Source organism: Acanthisitta chloris, unplaced genomic scaffold (genome assembly GCF_000695815.1).
Source record: "Acanthisitta chloris isolate BGI_N310 unplaced genomic scaffold, ASM69581v1 scaffold12520, whole genome shotgun sequence".
Classification (NCBI taxonomy): Eukaryota; Metazoa; Chordata; class Aves; order Passeriformes; family Acanthisittidae; genus Acanthisitta; species Acanthisitta chloris.
The window spans coordinates 10,984-25,125 of NW_008651146.1; the positions used below are offsets into that span (position 1 = coordinate 10,984).

Genomic DNA, 14,142 nt, shown 5'->3' on the forward strand with positions numbered 1-14,142 from the left:
CTCTCTCCTCTTAACATTTCTGCAATGTGTTGACTGTAGCACATGGAGTGTTCAAGTTGCAAGGACATAATCAACAGCTCTTTGGAGTACTAATGTAAAAATATAAACTTACAAATCTTATCCTTTTTTTTCTCTAAGGACCACTACACCAGGAGAGACTAAACTTTTAGCCTCTGAAGTCTATGATATCCTTCAGTCTTCCAACATGTCAGACATGGACAATGTGAATGAGATGAATTACCGTCGACGGAAAGCACAGTTTTTCCTCGGCAGCACAAATAAACGTGCCAAGACAGTGGTTTTGCATATAGATGGCCTTGATGATTCGGTAAGGAAACTTTCAGAGTTTGTGGAAGTGAGGCATGCTGTACTGAGGTGTATTTTGCCCACAAAAATAATGTCCTCAGGCTACTTGTGTGGCATCATCAATTGTCAGCAATTCCTGTGGATTGTATTTTGAATCACAAAATATATAAAATCTTGCGTAAGTTGAGTTTACTCAGAATATCTAAAGAAGATGTTTTAAGGCAGTTTTCTTGATGGCTTTGAAATTACTCCAAAAATTACTCTGTTTCCACCTCTCCTAATTTTCCTTCCTTTTTTCAAGAAAGAACAGAATTAGCAAGGTGCCTTCAGCATTTCCACTACGGATATCTTGTGGTTTTATCAGTGTGTTAATCTAAAAAAAAGTTTCCTTTTAGTTACGAGATGTTTCATTCCCTGTGGGGTTTTTTAATTCCTCTTAATTTGGAAATGCTGGATTTTCTTTGAGTTGATTTTGCTAAATCTTTTCATTGTCTGTGAGATCTTTTCTACCGGAGTGACCAGAATGGCATTTGAGTTAATGAGGTCTCACTGAGTCTTTATGTAATGTCAGAATAACTTCTACAGATTTATCTACCATACCCCTGTAGATAACACCCCAGGGCCATGTTTGCCTTTTTACGGCTGCCAAACAGCATGTAGGCTGTTTAAGCATGTTATCCACAAGTGCCCTCCGGACTCTGTATCTTTCAGTTTTGTACCCATTTTAAATGATCAAACCTGATCCTTTGCTTTGTTGCTTTACATTTTGCCAAGTAAGCGTGTCCACAGGCCCAGTTTATCAACAGCACACCCACTGCACTGTTTTCATAAGACCATAGTTAATTCCTTTAGAAATAACATGCTGCTCTAGCTCACTTTATACAAAGTAAATATTTTTTACAGTTTTGTCCTTCCAGCACTTGCTCTATCTAGAAAGGCAGTGCTTTGTCAACACCACTGGCTTTTGTACTCTGAAGTTTTTTTAATTCAGTCCAATCGGTTGTTGTTTTTAAGCTTGTAGTTGATTTGTTTGTTCACAGGTATCTCCAAGCAAGAAATTTCATCCACTTCTACTTTGTGAATTTAGATATTTTGCCTGTAGTATGATTCTCTCTTAAAAGTGTTTCTTTGTGTTCTTCAGCAGCTGGAACTTAGTGAGATTGTGAAGTTTTCTCTCTTCAGTGCTGAGGCAGAGATATCGTGAAAAAGCACAGGGTGTTTAGATATTCATCTCCAGAGAGCAGAACTGCAGGTGGATCTCACCAACATGTTTTCCTAGCTCATTGTTAAAGAAAAATCTGGCTGTGTACTGGCTGAGAAGTGATAGTGATACGCCAGGTGCTCACCCAGCAGTTAAACATCCCTATAATGCTGCTTTAAATGTCACAATAAGTTGAGACTGGGAGGATGACAAAGAATGTGAGCAGCAGAGGCAGCTTAGTTTCATTCAACAGTTTATTCCCGACTTAACTAGCCAAGAATATTAGGTGGCATGTGTGAGTGTTAAAAGGCACAGTGGGTAGACACAGGGCTGTAGACATGGTGTTCTCAGTCTGTTTTGTCATTTACATTTGTTACAAGAAACTGCTGTTGGGATGATTGCAGATCCTACAAATGCTTGTGGATTTCAAAACAGCAAACAGTAGATATTGATTGTTTCAGAAAGGTAAGGGAAAGGTCGTTTGTTGTTTAGTGTGGGGCCAGGTGGCTTTATTTTAAGATCTAATTATCAAATTTGGTGATAAACTTTTTAAAAAAAAGGGGGCAAAAAAAAGACAATATTTCAGGAGCTTGTGGCATACCCCTCACTAACTTTTCTAGTCTGTACATAGTAGTAGTATTCATTAGGGTATAGTAATCAGGGTTTGGTGTGCAAGAAAGGAACCTAAATTTTACCTGTCCTACCTTGTGCCCACCTTATCAGTGGAAGCCTCATTTTGAATTAAACTGAAGTACCTGTCATTTACCCTGGGATCTTAGTGTAAAAGGTCCTGATATTCTGTCACAGAATTGCTGTACAACCATGTAGCATAAATCATTGTTTCGGCTAAGAACCTATGAATGTGTTGCTTCTAGTGTCCAGAAAGAAGCAGTTTCAGCTTTCACTTCTGCAAGGCAGCTTATCATCTTCGCATCAAATACCTCCTTCATATGGGAAAGGTAGTCTATCCAACAAAGTTATTTTCTGTAAATCGCAAAAATGTTTATTATTTCAATACATAAACTTACATAAATTTATAGTTTAAATACAAGTTCTAAACTGCTAAGAAAAACCCCAAACTGCTTCAGTTGGTTCTTCCAAAGCTTAAAAGAATTTAATTTGCTTATTGTGCATGAGGCTATCCCAGATACTGACTAGTGATTATTTGATAACCAACATAAATATGCTTTGCAATAACTGATTGTTTAACTTGCAGAAACTTGCGGTGAAAGTTAAATACCTCATTATTTTAAACCTGTGTAAAGGCTGTCAGTTTATTTATTAGTGAAATATCCCCTTTTTTATCCCCTTCTGTGCTAGCAGTCTCTCCAAGTATATTTTAATCCCTTTTGTTACAACTATCTTGTGCAAATATTAACAGGAAGAAAAAAATAGAACATTGTAAGGTAAAGTAACAGATGCAGCTAGTACGGGTCAATGTCATGTTACAGCACAGTAGGTGATGTCACTTGCTTTAAACATAACATTCCGTGGGTCGTCAACCAAATATTTTCATTCTGAAATAGGAATTAAGCTTTTGCTGTGCCATGGTGTCTGTGAGCTGCCACAGATGAAGCAGCCGAAAGATACAACAGCTGCTTTGATGCATTCAGTCAGTATGGAGGCAAGGTGTCTGATAAATAGCAACTTAAACACTAACTACTCATCAATGAGCACTTCAGTCAATCAGAACTTAACCAGAGGGGACTGTTTAGCTGATCGTACGGAGAAAAACATTCTTTGCTTTTCAGCACTTTTCTCTAATTATTTACAGTTGATTCCATCCTTCTTCGACTTCTAAAGTGTAAGCAATTTTTTTTTTTGTGGCAAGAGAGTCTAATATTTGTGCACGAAAATGTAAGTCTCTGTTTTTCTGTCACACAATTGTGGGTGAGAAATCACCTGCCCTCAGACATACAGGAATTCCTTAACAATGAATTGTGAGCATTTTCACATGGTGTCTTATGAAAGTACTTTAGTTGTGGGATTTTTGTTTTTCAGTCTCGAAGAAATCTCTGTGAAGAAGCCTTGTTGAAAATTAAAGGTGTTATTAGTTTTACCTTTCAAATGGCTGTTCAAAGGTGCGTGGTCCGAATTCGCTCAGACTTAAAAGCAGAGGTAAGTGCTCAGTAACCCTCCAGATCCTCCAATTATTGCATTCTGTTGCACTGAGCTCTCGTTTCTTTCTGTGCACTTGTAGGCATTGGCAACAGCAATAGCATCAACCAAAGTTATGAAGGCACAGCAAGTTGTGAAAAGTGAAAGTGGTGAGGAGGTAGGATGTGTATCTTTCTAAATATACTAATTGTTATAGCTCAGTTCTGTCTTTAATATCAGCACCTCTGTGCCCACAACAGCTGATGCCAGGCAAAAGTTTGTAAGTGGGAGTGTTACCTATGCAGTACAAGGAGAATAAAGGGTATTCTATGTCAGGACATGAATCCATAGAACAGTTCTATAAAATTACTGCTCAGAAGGACAGAAATACCATAATTGTTTCTCTCCTTAGTGATATGAAAAGTGTCACAGTGAACCTGTTTTGGTTGGTTGCAGTGCTGATGTGCTTTTGTTTCACAACTACAGTAAAAGGGCTACATCTTTGTTTTGTGATACTTTTTCTTCCATGTTAAGCCAAAGATTTTCTTGTGTATCTTCTAAGCATAGTAGTTTCCATTTATATTCATGCTGTATAGGGCAGTGGGTAGGAGTCTCACAGCGTGCATGCTTGTCATCCCGAACATGTGTGTGTTATAACTTTCATTCATTCTTTTAAGTTACAACATTTGACATACTCTGTTGTGTTTTATCAGATGCTAGTTCCATTCCAAGATACTCCAGTGGAAGTAGAGCAGAATACAGACCTACCTGAATACTTGCCAGAAGATGAAAGCCCTACTAAGGAACAGGACAAAGCAGTGTCTCGTGTTGGGTCACACCCAGAAGGTGCAGCAAGCTGGCTTAGCACAGCAGCAAACTTTCTATCAAGATCTTTCTACTGGTGACTTGTATTTGGTGTTAAAAGACTGTGTGAATGAACCAACAGGGGGGCCAGTTTTCCATTGGTGTGGTGAACTGCCAAGTGCAATTTGCAATAAATCATGACAAAAAATTTTAGATTAAGCAAATGTATGCTGCATTTTACATTTTATTGGACATTTAGCCTAATAGGGCAGGGGTCAGAGGACAGAGGCCTCCCGTCAAATTGTTCTCTCATTTGTTTTTCATGTAGATTTTATTGCTTCACTTTTTAAAAATGGGTCCACTTATATACCAAATGTTTATGCTATGCGTATAGAGCTTTAAGTTAAGTTTGACTTCACGTGAAACACATGGTAGAGAGAGAATCCATTCAACTCAAGTCTCAGGGCCTCTGTGAAAGAAAATTCTCAATAGCTCTAGCTGTACATTAAATAAAATGCCCTTTTGTTTCTGCATCCATTAGGGCTAATGGTATTTTGTTTAATTTTCTAGATTTTGACTCCAGAGAAAAGTACAGTCTGCCTCTGTTTTTTGCCCTTTATTTTTGCCAACCGTGTTCGCAGCGTGAGCACAATGTTCCCCTTTTGCTATTGAACTAGGATAACTACAGATTTCAAATGTATTCTATGTATACTGAATTTTTTTCCCAGCCTGCCCTTAACCATTGGACTGCATAAGATAAGAAAAAAAGGGATTGAATAAACACAAATATGTATACATACATTGTACAGTAAATAAACAAGAACATATTTGTAATGATGGGTGTGACTGACTGATATATATATATATACATATATAAAACTAATAAATACCATTGACTGCTGTTTAGGCTAGCTGGGAAGACCAGCAGGAAAAGCTGTGGTCTAATGTAGTGATGACCCATTGCAGCTCTGCCTGCAGAGAATAGAGGAATATAGACTGTATTTGGTTAAGAAATGGTGTTTACTATTAGCAAATATTTAATGGTAATTAAAACTTGAAGTGTAGAGCAGGACAGAATGCCTCTTTTGCCACAGTGCCACACTAAATTTTGACTGTAACTCTTTTTCTTTTCTTTTCCCCCAACAAATCTGATGTGCAATTGCTGTTCCCTCCTAATGTCTTGAAATTCCTATGAAAGTACATCAGCTTGGATAGGCTTAAAAACATATGCAAACAGTTGGCTTTGCCCTGTAACTTAAGGACAGAATAAGCTTAAAGATATCTTAGTAATATCTGTGAGCAGAAGTGATAATAAAAGCAGAACTTCTGCAGGTAGAGAATAACGTATATCTGAGCTGTTAGTAAACACTGTGTGTGAGAGGATTCAGTACACACAGTGCTTGAAAACTGCAGTGCCACTGCTTTGTTGCACCAGAGAAATACAGCTGAGAACTTTAAAACATGTTATAAACCTCATTATATAATGCTTTTTTGTGGTAATGTATTTGCTATACTATGAATTATATTTACCACTTGGAGACTTGGAAAAGTAATTTAATGCATCAAAGTTATTCCCTTGTGCCTATGCACAAGGAATAAATAAAAAAAAAACACAGGCTGTTGTAATGCTACAGAAATGCTGAGGATATGTTAATGTAAAATAATAATAATGCAGGTCAGAGTTCACCCACCCAGGTTAATTGTCATTCTAGGGTAAAAAAGAAACTAAAGCTTGTTGGCAGACTAGATGTCTCATGTTTTTTAATATATCTAGTTTATTTTTGATTCAGGTTTACACGCACAGATTGAAAATACAGGCTTTTCAGAGCATGTATTGCTTTAAATATGTAATACTACTCATATTGCTGTCTAGAATGTTACAGTACCAAATGTGTTTGAAAAGTCCTCTGTTCTATAGCCATGAATGCAGAGTTTTGTTTTTCTGCATTAACATCTGTTTGCATTTGCATTACTGCACATCTATTTACTAAAAGACTACACCCTTTGGATATTAATGGTTCAATACCAGTAGGTATTACAGTTTGTTTGTGCATTCGGTCTGTAGGTGTGCTTTATGACAGTATTGCAGCTCTTGTAGAACAGTTTAAGGCATCTGTAAAAGTTTTTGAACTATATTGTAAAATAATAAAAGATAATATAAGTAAACAAAACATGACTGGTGCCTTTTTAAATGTCTACACAAAAGCTGGTGCCTTTTTATAAAAGTCTGGTGTTATTTTAAACTACTTGTGGTGTTAGAGGCACATCTTTTTCCTCTTTAATTTAACACAGAGGAATACAGATGTCCAGTCATAGGGAGTCCTTTGCTTCATATCACAGTAGGGCTTTTTTGTGCATCTAGAACATGTTTATATTTTCTAAAAAGGAGGTAAGCAGAAGCTATTTGAGGATATTGTCTCAAATTCAGTTTTAGGAGTGGTTTTGGACATTAGCTTTTTTTTTTTTTTTTTTTTTTTTAAATAACTGATGCTGTTTAGGTCATGTTTCATTGGAGAAATTAAGAAGGATCAACATTCAACACTGGCAGTGTTCAAAGCCAGGTTGGGTAAAGCCCTGAGTAACCTGGTCTAGTGGGAGGTTCCCTGCCCATAGCAGGGGGGACTGGGACTAGATGATCTTTAAGGTCCATTCCAATCTCTTAACATACATGATTCCTGGAGAAACCTCTTATTTTTAAAAAAGTGAGGAGGGGGGAAAATGTCAAGCACTGACTTATTAATTTTATGCTTGTACTTTTTCAGAGGTCAGATTAAGGATGAGAAAACCCTGTTAGTTTGACCTAAGGATATGACAAAAAAACTTACTGCCAAATTAGAGGTTCCAAAAAGAAGCTGAACTGGGAGACAAAGCACTGATACCACACTGCAGTAGTTGCAAAGTACTCAACTGGCAAGGAAGCCAACGCATACGTAATGGTTCAAGCTGTGAATTGTCCTAGGGTTATAGCCACGTACAGCATAATGGAATAATCACTACCATGTTTTCTTCTAATAAGAGTAAATGCTGATGGGATAGGTAGAGGCAAAATTGAGGCTCGTAACTGTGCCTCTGTGAACAGCTGTCAAAGCACTGTAAGCATTCTGCAGTATTGTGAAATACATTACACTCTAGCTTTCCCACTCCACAATCACCTATGGCTTATTCCATGCAAAAAATAGCTGATGTTGCTGAGTTTTGCCATAGGCTGTGTAAGCTGATGGGGAGAGTTCTCTGTGGGGCTAATTCAGAAGAAAACAATGAATACCTAGACAGATGCAAACTGGCAGGTGTAAAGTACTCCTGTAACTGCCTGCAATGTAAAATAAAATATGGGTGCTCCTTTTTGCCTGTGAACAACGTTCCAGCTGTCAAGTAGCAGAGCTTAAAAGCACACCTAATAAAAATTAGCAGTTCCTTGCCATACTAATTTTGCAGAAGGCTGGACCATGTAGTCTTTCCTGTTTCTTCATCTGCACCTAATTATTCTGAGTTCCTAAAATGTGTACAAATCTGACTGTTAAAATTAAGGATTGAAACTAAATGAAGATAGAGATGAGAATAACCTACCTCTGATGCTGGTTGTAATTCTTCAGGAAAAGTTGAGAGTACGTGAGTTGGTGAAAGCAGGTGAGCAGCAGGGTCACTGGAGACTTCTTCAGTGAGGTACAGCATCTAATTAGCCTCAGGGGGGAGGCGTTGAGATTCCTGCTCTAAAGCTTAATATAAAGCTGTTAGAAATTGTCCTATTTGCAGTTTACACAGGGCAGGCAATGCTCTCTGTTTAACCTCTCTTGCAGGTTTTGAATAGGGTTGAAAAAAGCTGATTTGAATTTGCAGCACTTTGTATATAGGTTAACACAGGGAGAGCAAGGTCTACCTCTGTAAGCTGATGCATGTGGCACATCAGAATTTACATTATTTTGAAGTTTCTTCATGTTATTGTTCATTTATGTGCATCTTGTACTAGTCACTTGTTAGTGACTGCAAGAGTTAGAGCTTCTTCTGTAGAATGAATTCAGATCCCTTAAAACAGTTAAAGTCTCAAGAGACAGAAACATCTCACAGGAAATGCACGCTCTTAGCAGATTTTTGTGCCAGTTGTCATGGTAGAAGTTGTTTAAAATGTTAGTATCTGAAGGCTGCTATGTGGATCAAGTTCCCAGCAGCTCGGTCTATTCATGGCTACCAAGCTACAGAACTTGGTAGCTAATTTCTGCAGTGTTTCATACTTGCTCAGTGCCTACAGTTCAGGTCAGTTAACCAGCAATGCTTGTGCTATCCTGACCAGCATTTCTAAGGAGCTGAATAAAATCGCAACTGGAACCAAACTTCTTACGTAAAAAGCACTTTCTGTGCCAGCAGTGCATGGCAATATGTCTGACTGGCATAAAAAGGGTCCTTTAAGTAGCAGATACAAAAACCTGAACACCACAAAACCACTGTATGACAGGATCGTTGCTTTCACTTCCTATCAGAGTGCCGAGTTAAGTGTAAATACTGAGAATAAGGGGCTACTGCTTGTTTGGAGTAATACCTTGCTGTTTCATACCTCTTCTCACTGAGGTCCTTCAGGGATGTGGCATGCTAACCCACCGGTGTAGGGAGTTGCCATGTCAGCTTCTCTGTGGGAACTGCTCCTCTGGATGTTTGCTGGTGAAAGGGGAGGGCAAGATACCACGTGAGCCGATGGAGAGCTAGCAGGGAGCAGCTGGCACACTGTTCACACCTAACATCCCACAGACACGTGAACACACGGAACACAAGGTCTTTACAAAGGTGTTTTTCTACTAGCCTCTTTTTACAGACTGCACAACAGTCTGTTTACCCAAATTGCTCAGGAATCCTGGGAAGTGCAAAATTTTGTGAGCTGTCTCTGATTCTTAGTTCATGCTTCACTACATAAATTAAACTGATATGCTTTCCATTTTAAGAGGGGGCTTTGCACTGTCTGGATTCCTTTGGCCTGGAGTAGAAAAGTAAACCTGTCATAAGCAACATTCCTTACTGAGTTATACATTGGATGAATCACGAGCCAGGCATTGTCAAAAGCCAATTTTCATCTCAAAATAGTCCTTACTGATTTGTTGAAGTTCTAGGTAAGGAAGAACTTCTGGTAATAAATACCCTTTCTAGTTGTTTTTCCCAAAAAATATTTAGCTATCTTTGAATATATTACATTTCTCAAACTTTGCACAACATGAGCTATTTCAGCAGTGCTACCTGCATAAGGTGCCTAAGACATCTGCAGCCTTCACGGGAGCTAAAGCATCACCCCGATGGTGGTGTTTACACCCTTTCCAGCAATTAATGTCATTAGTAGTTTTTAATCCCTAACATTTCTCTAAGAGGGTGTGATCTCCTTTCTAGACTCCCTCTATACACAACATTATATAGCTGATACGAATGTGATTTTTAACTACTTTTCAAGAGCATGTTTTGGTTGAACTCCTTTCCTGACCTTGTGAATAGCATAGGCTGGAAGTGATAGCACATCCAACATGTCCCATTTGTTGTGTGACCTTTTGGCCACGCTTCCTTCACTAGGCGCGAGTCCATTGGTTTGTATTAAACTTTGAAGGATTAGCAGGTGATCCAGCACAGGGACTCCTGGTTTTGGGAAGGCTGTGAGGGAGTGGAAGGAAGCTGGAAGCCAATTCAGAGAGTAAGAGGCTTTCTGCCTGCAAAATGCTGCTCCTTCTGGCCTGAGGAACAGCACTAATTTAACATTACATGAGACTGTCTAAAGGTGAGGATTTCATTTGTATTATTGCAAGATTAATTTTTTTCTGAATAAAAACTTCAACTACCATAATAGATTTTTGATTATAAACCCCTATATATTGTTCATGTGGAAGTCCCATGTTCAATATTGACAAAGCCATTCACGTTTATAATCTTGGTATAAAACTAAGAGCTTATACGTTGTCCTTGGATTTCATGGCTTTACCTCCTTTGCTACAACAAATATGTGCTGTAATGTTTTAGCAAACAACCATTATTGTTGATACACTGTAATTCAGTGGGATGTAGTAAATGGCATTTTTTAAGGAGTCTATTTCTTTGCATATAAAATACCTGTAAAGCTTACTGAAGGTGAAGAGTGGCTACTACTTAGCTCTCAATTGTTGGCTACATTACTGAAACAATGAAGATATATCACCCACTATAATAGGGAAATAGCAGCCATTTAACATAGTTGAGCATTAACTCTGTCATTTAGGCTGCTGAAGCAATCTTATTATTATAGCCAATGTAGCTGGTTTTGTTTCTCCATATGTGTAGATGTTCTGGTGTATAAAATGCATTGCTGTTTCTAACAGTAAATTATGTGTGCTTGAAGGCTACTCTTGCTGTTTAAATGAAGTTTTATCTGAACCCTTCAACAGAATAAGCAAAGATGAAGTAAATAATGACTGGTTTTGAAACCTTTTTTTCTGTAGTAGTTTCAACAATGAAAATTCTCTGCGCCATCCTGCAAATTTTGTTCTAATAAGAAAATAATAAATAGTGGTTTTGTATATAAGCCTTCTCTGTGAAAACAGGTTCTTGAAACATAATTTCACAGTGCTTATTATCAAAGAGGTATATGTTACCCATTTCAAAGATAGGAACCCATAAATGAAAGCTGGTGATGGCTAGTTCTTCACCTGGGATGTCTCAAAAGTCATGCCTCTTTAATTATTATGTCTGCAGTTTATATTTGCATGTCTGACTAAATAAATTGAAATTATAAGATTGTGCCATTCTATTTCAGCCTTCCATGTATATATACACATACACACCAGCCCCAGTATAATGAACCCTGACACGGAAATTGCTAGTGCTATAGTTAAAGAGTCAGTCACAATTCAATCAATAAAGGATCTATAAATTATGAAAAGGAAATTTTAATGATGAGGGGAAAACACCAAAAATAGCTCTAGAACTTTTAAAAATTGCAAAGTGTCTATATTATTTTTTAAAAAAAAGCTTTTTTGACACATTGTTTGTAATATACAAGATAATGCACAAGAAAGTATGATGCTGACCGTTTTGTAGAGTGGATTGACATCTGCTAAACTACAGTAAAAGCTAGACCTGACTATTGTTTGTGAAGACCCTGAACATGTGAAAGTTCCATGCATTATTTAAATTTATTGGAGCAGGAGAAAGAAATAGGAAAAACCTAATGCCACAAAATTAAGTGAAAGCTCGAGTGTAGCCTAGCCCTCCCTGGTCCTTTGTCTGCCCCTTGTCCCAACACCAGCACCACCAGACTGCAGCAGGGTCTGTGAACTGGGAGATGTGGGCAGGAGCACACCCTTTGCTCATGTGAGACTAGCATTAAGTGGAAAAAAATTGACATTCCCATTAGCTCTGCAGTACTTCAATGTTCCAGTAATGGTAGCTCATAAACACCCAAACCATGAAAATGAGCTTCTGTGTTTAGAAGCCCCTCTTTCACCAGCCAAAACATTTGTGCTGCAGGAACAGTGTTTCTTGGGCAAGATCCATATAGTACTGTTTCATCTAAACAACACTATGGTTCTCTTTGTATCTGGCTTATTGGATAGCAAGCCACCACGGGGGAAGAGGGTTTAAATAAATAAAGCCTTTAAATAAATGCTCCATTTGAAGAGCTGTTAAGGATACTCAAGTCTGGCCTTCAACTATGTGCTGTGTGCCCACCTCTAAAATGGTACGTACTTAAATACCATCAGGGAACATTTTGTTTCCATCCTTCAGAATGGGAACACCCAAACCCAAAATGCCCCACTGAATCCTGAGCCTCGAGCCAGCTCTCAACAGCTGAGATGGTTTTAAGATTATCTAAATGGATATTAACAGGTACCCAGCAAACTTTCAATATCTGGTCCCAGTGACTACACCCCATCTCGAGTACCCACCTACTCCTAGACTGAAACGGCAGCTGGCATCAGCTACTCAACCAATCCAATTTACTTTCAATCACACCATTACTACAACCTCCCTCCTCCATCTGTGTAAACATATGTCTTTGTTAAACACCACCATTTGTACAGGATAAAAATTGTCAATGCTGACAAAAATGCCCCCACATAATGCTGTTGTGATTGCAATGTTGTCCTTAAGCTGATTTTAAAGAAGTCTTTGAGCTGATCAACATCTTCCACTTCTATTAGTGGGAAACTTTCTTTGTCAGGAAAAAATAATGTAAAAATGCTTTTATTTTGTCCATGGGTTTTGTGGTCTCACTTTTCTAAGACTCAGCCCTTATAAGCCATCTATTAATAGTCAGTAGTGATTTGCAGTGCCACAGTAACACCCGAAAGCAATTGCTGTTCCATGAATAGTCTTTTCTAATACTAGTGTGTTTTCTTGGCAAGACCATATTTCCTTCACACCTTTCTGAGGCTGACCCTTAAATCTGGCAGGGAAAAGCTACAATTCTTAAGAAATTTATTAGTGATTGCTCTTCGTGCCAGCTTTTCTTCAGAAATGACCAGTACTTGCACCTGTAAAGGAATTTTCTTTTTCCTGTAGTAGAGTGCAGCATACATAACCGAATCTCAGCATGATCAAGGGCCTCCACTCTCTAAACCCAAGCATTATAAAGGAATAAAGGTAGCTGTTTGCACAAAGAAAGTTGTTGTGTGAGGCATCAAAAGGAAAAACTGAGAACCAAATCTCTCTCTTCTGCCAAGGGGAGAGCTGTTCAGCACACTGGACACCCACCAGAACTGTGCGGTGCTTCCTGCTGGGCCATCCTGTAAAACGTTGACTCGATCAGCATGAAGGCAGATGGCTTGATGGTTTTGAAGTATTCAGAGTCTTCTGGATTGTTTGGGGTTTGTTTTATTTTCTTTTGCCTTCTTTGTTTGCTATAACTGCATCTCACTTTTCAACCAGTTGAAGCAGAGTAACAGGGCAGAGAGTTTCTCTGTGCTCTTTTGGGATTTGGTAAAGTGAAGTGTTTGAATCAAGTCAGAGAGACTTGACAGAGCAGCCTGGATGTAAAGGCCCAGATTTGAAGGAAGCTGGTAGCAAATCTTACCCAGCACATCTTAGGAAATCACAAAAAGTTGTTTCTGAGATGTGAAGATTATGAAGAGAAGCTGTATCACCTCCCTTCCTGGATGATTCTTGTTAAAACAAAAATGTGGGATATCAGGAAACTCCTTTATTCTGCATTTGAAAGTACTGGTCTCCTCCTGCTAGAAGCCTGGGTGGCTGCTAGCAACCCACCAGTGCTGACAGGAAGGATTCCTGACTTTTACTACCACCAACCCAGGCACTTTTGGTAGTTGATGGTCTGACCTTATTCCTCAAGCTGCTGCTTAGTGGTTGATGATGCAATTTCTAAGAAGGCACTTTTTAAAGGGCAGTTCTGATACAAAGGGAAAACTCTCCCCACTCTGGTTGTGTGGTGGAGAAAGGGTGCTTTCCTCCTCTGGACCCACAATGCTGGCTTGGCTGATTGTCCATCTCCATCTTCCTGACCGTGCTTCACGTCCTGAATGAAGGGGAAATGGGAAGAAGGGACTGGCTGATACCCCACACAACCAGATGCTCACAGCAACACCTAAGGCTAATTCAACCTTTGGAGTCCCAAATAAGTTCTAAAAGGACTTTTAACGAACTGCCTGGCCACACTGGTCTCCTGCCCTATGGGATGAGCACGGCATCCCGCACTCTGCTGCAGCCCCCTCTGCACGGCGGGAGGATAACTGGTGCCTGTCAGACAGGCTGCTGGGGCCATGACCCGGCGCTGTCCC

General features: G+C 39.0%; 1 protein-coding gene across 1 annotated transcript in view; it reads left to right on the top strand.

The window, feature by feature from the left end:
• ARMC1 (armadillo repeat containing 1) overlaps nt 1-4,902 on the top strand; it is a gene marked incomplete at its 5' end in the record, with an annotated part of 6,088 nt that extends 1,186 nt beyond the window's left edge. Inside the window, 4 exons of the mRNA XM_009071976.1 lie at nt 139-328; nt 3,509-3,625; nt 3,708-3,782; nt 4,318-4,902. Coding sequence (XP_009070224.1) covers nt 139-328; nt 3,509-3,625; nt 3,708-3,782; nt 4,318-4,509 — 574 coding nt within the window. The remainder of the gene's footprint in view (nt 1-138; nt 329-3,508; nt 3,626-3,707; nt 3,783-4,317) is intronic.
• Between the last annotated feature and the right edge of the window lie 9,240 nt (nt 4,903-14,142).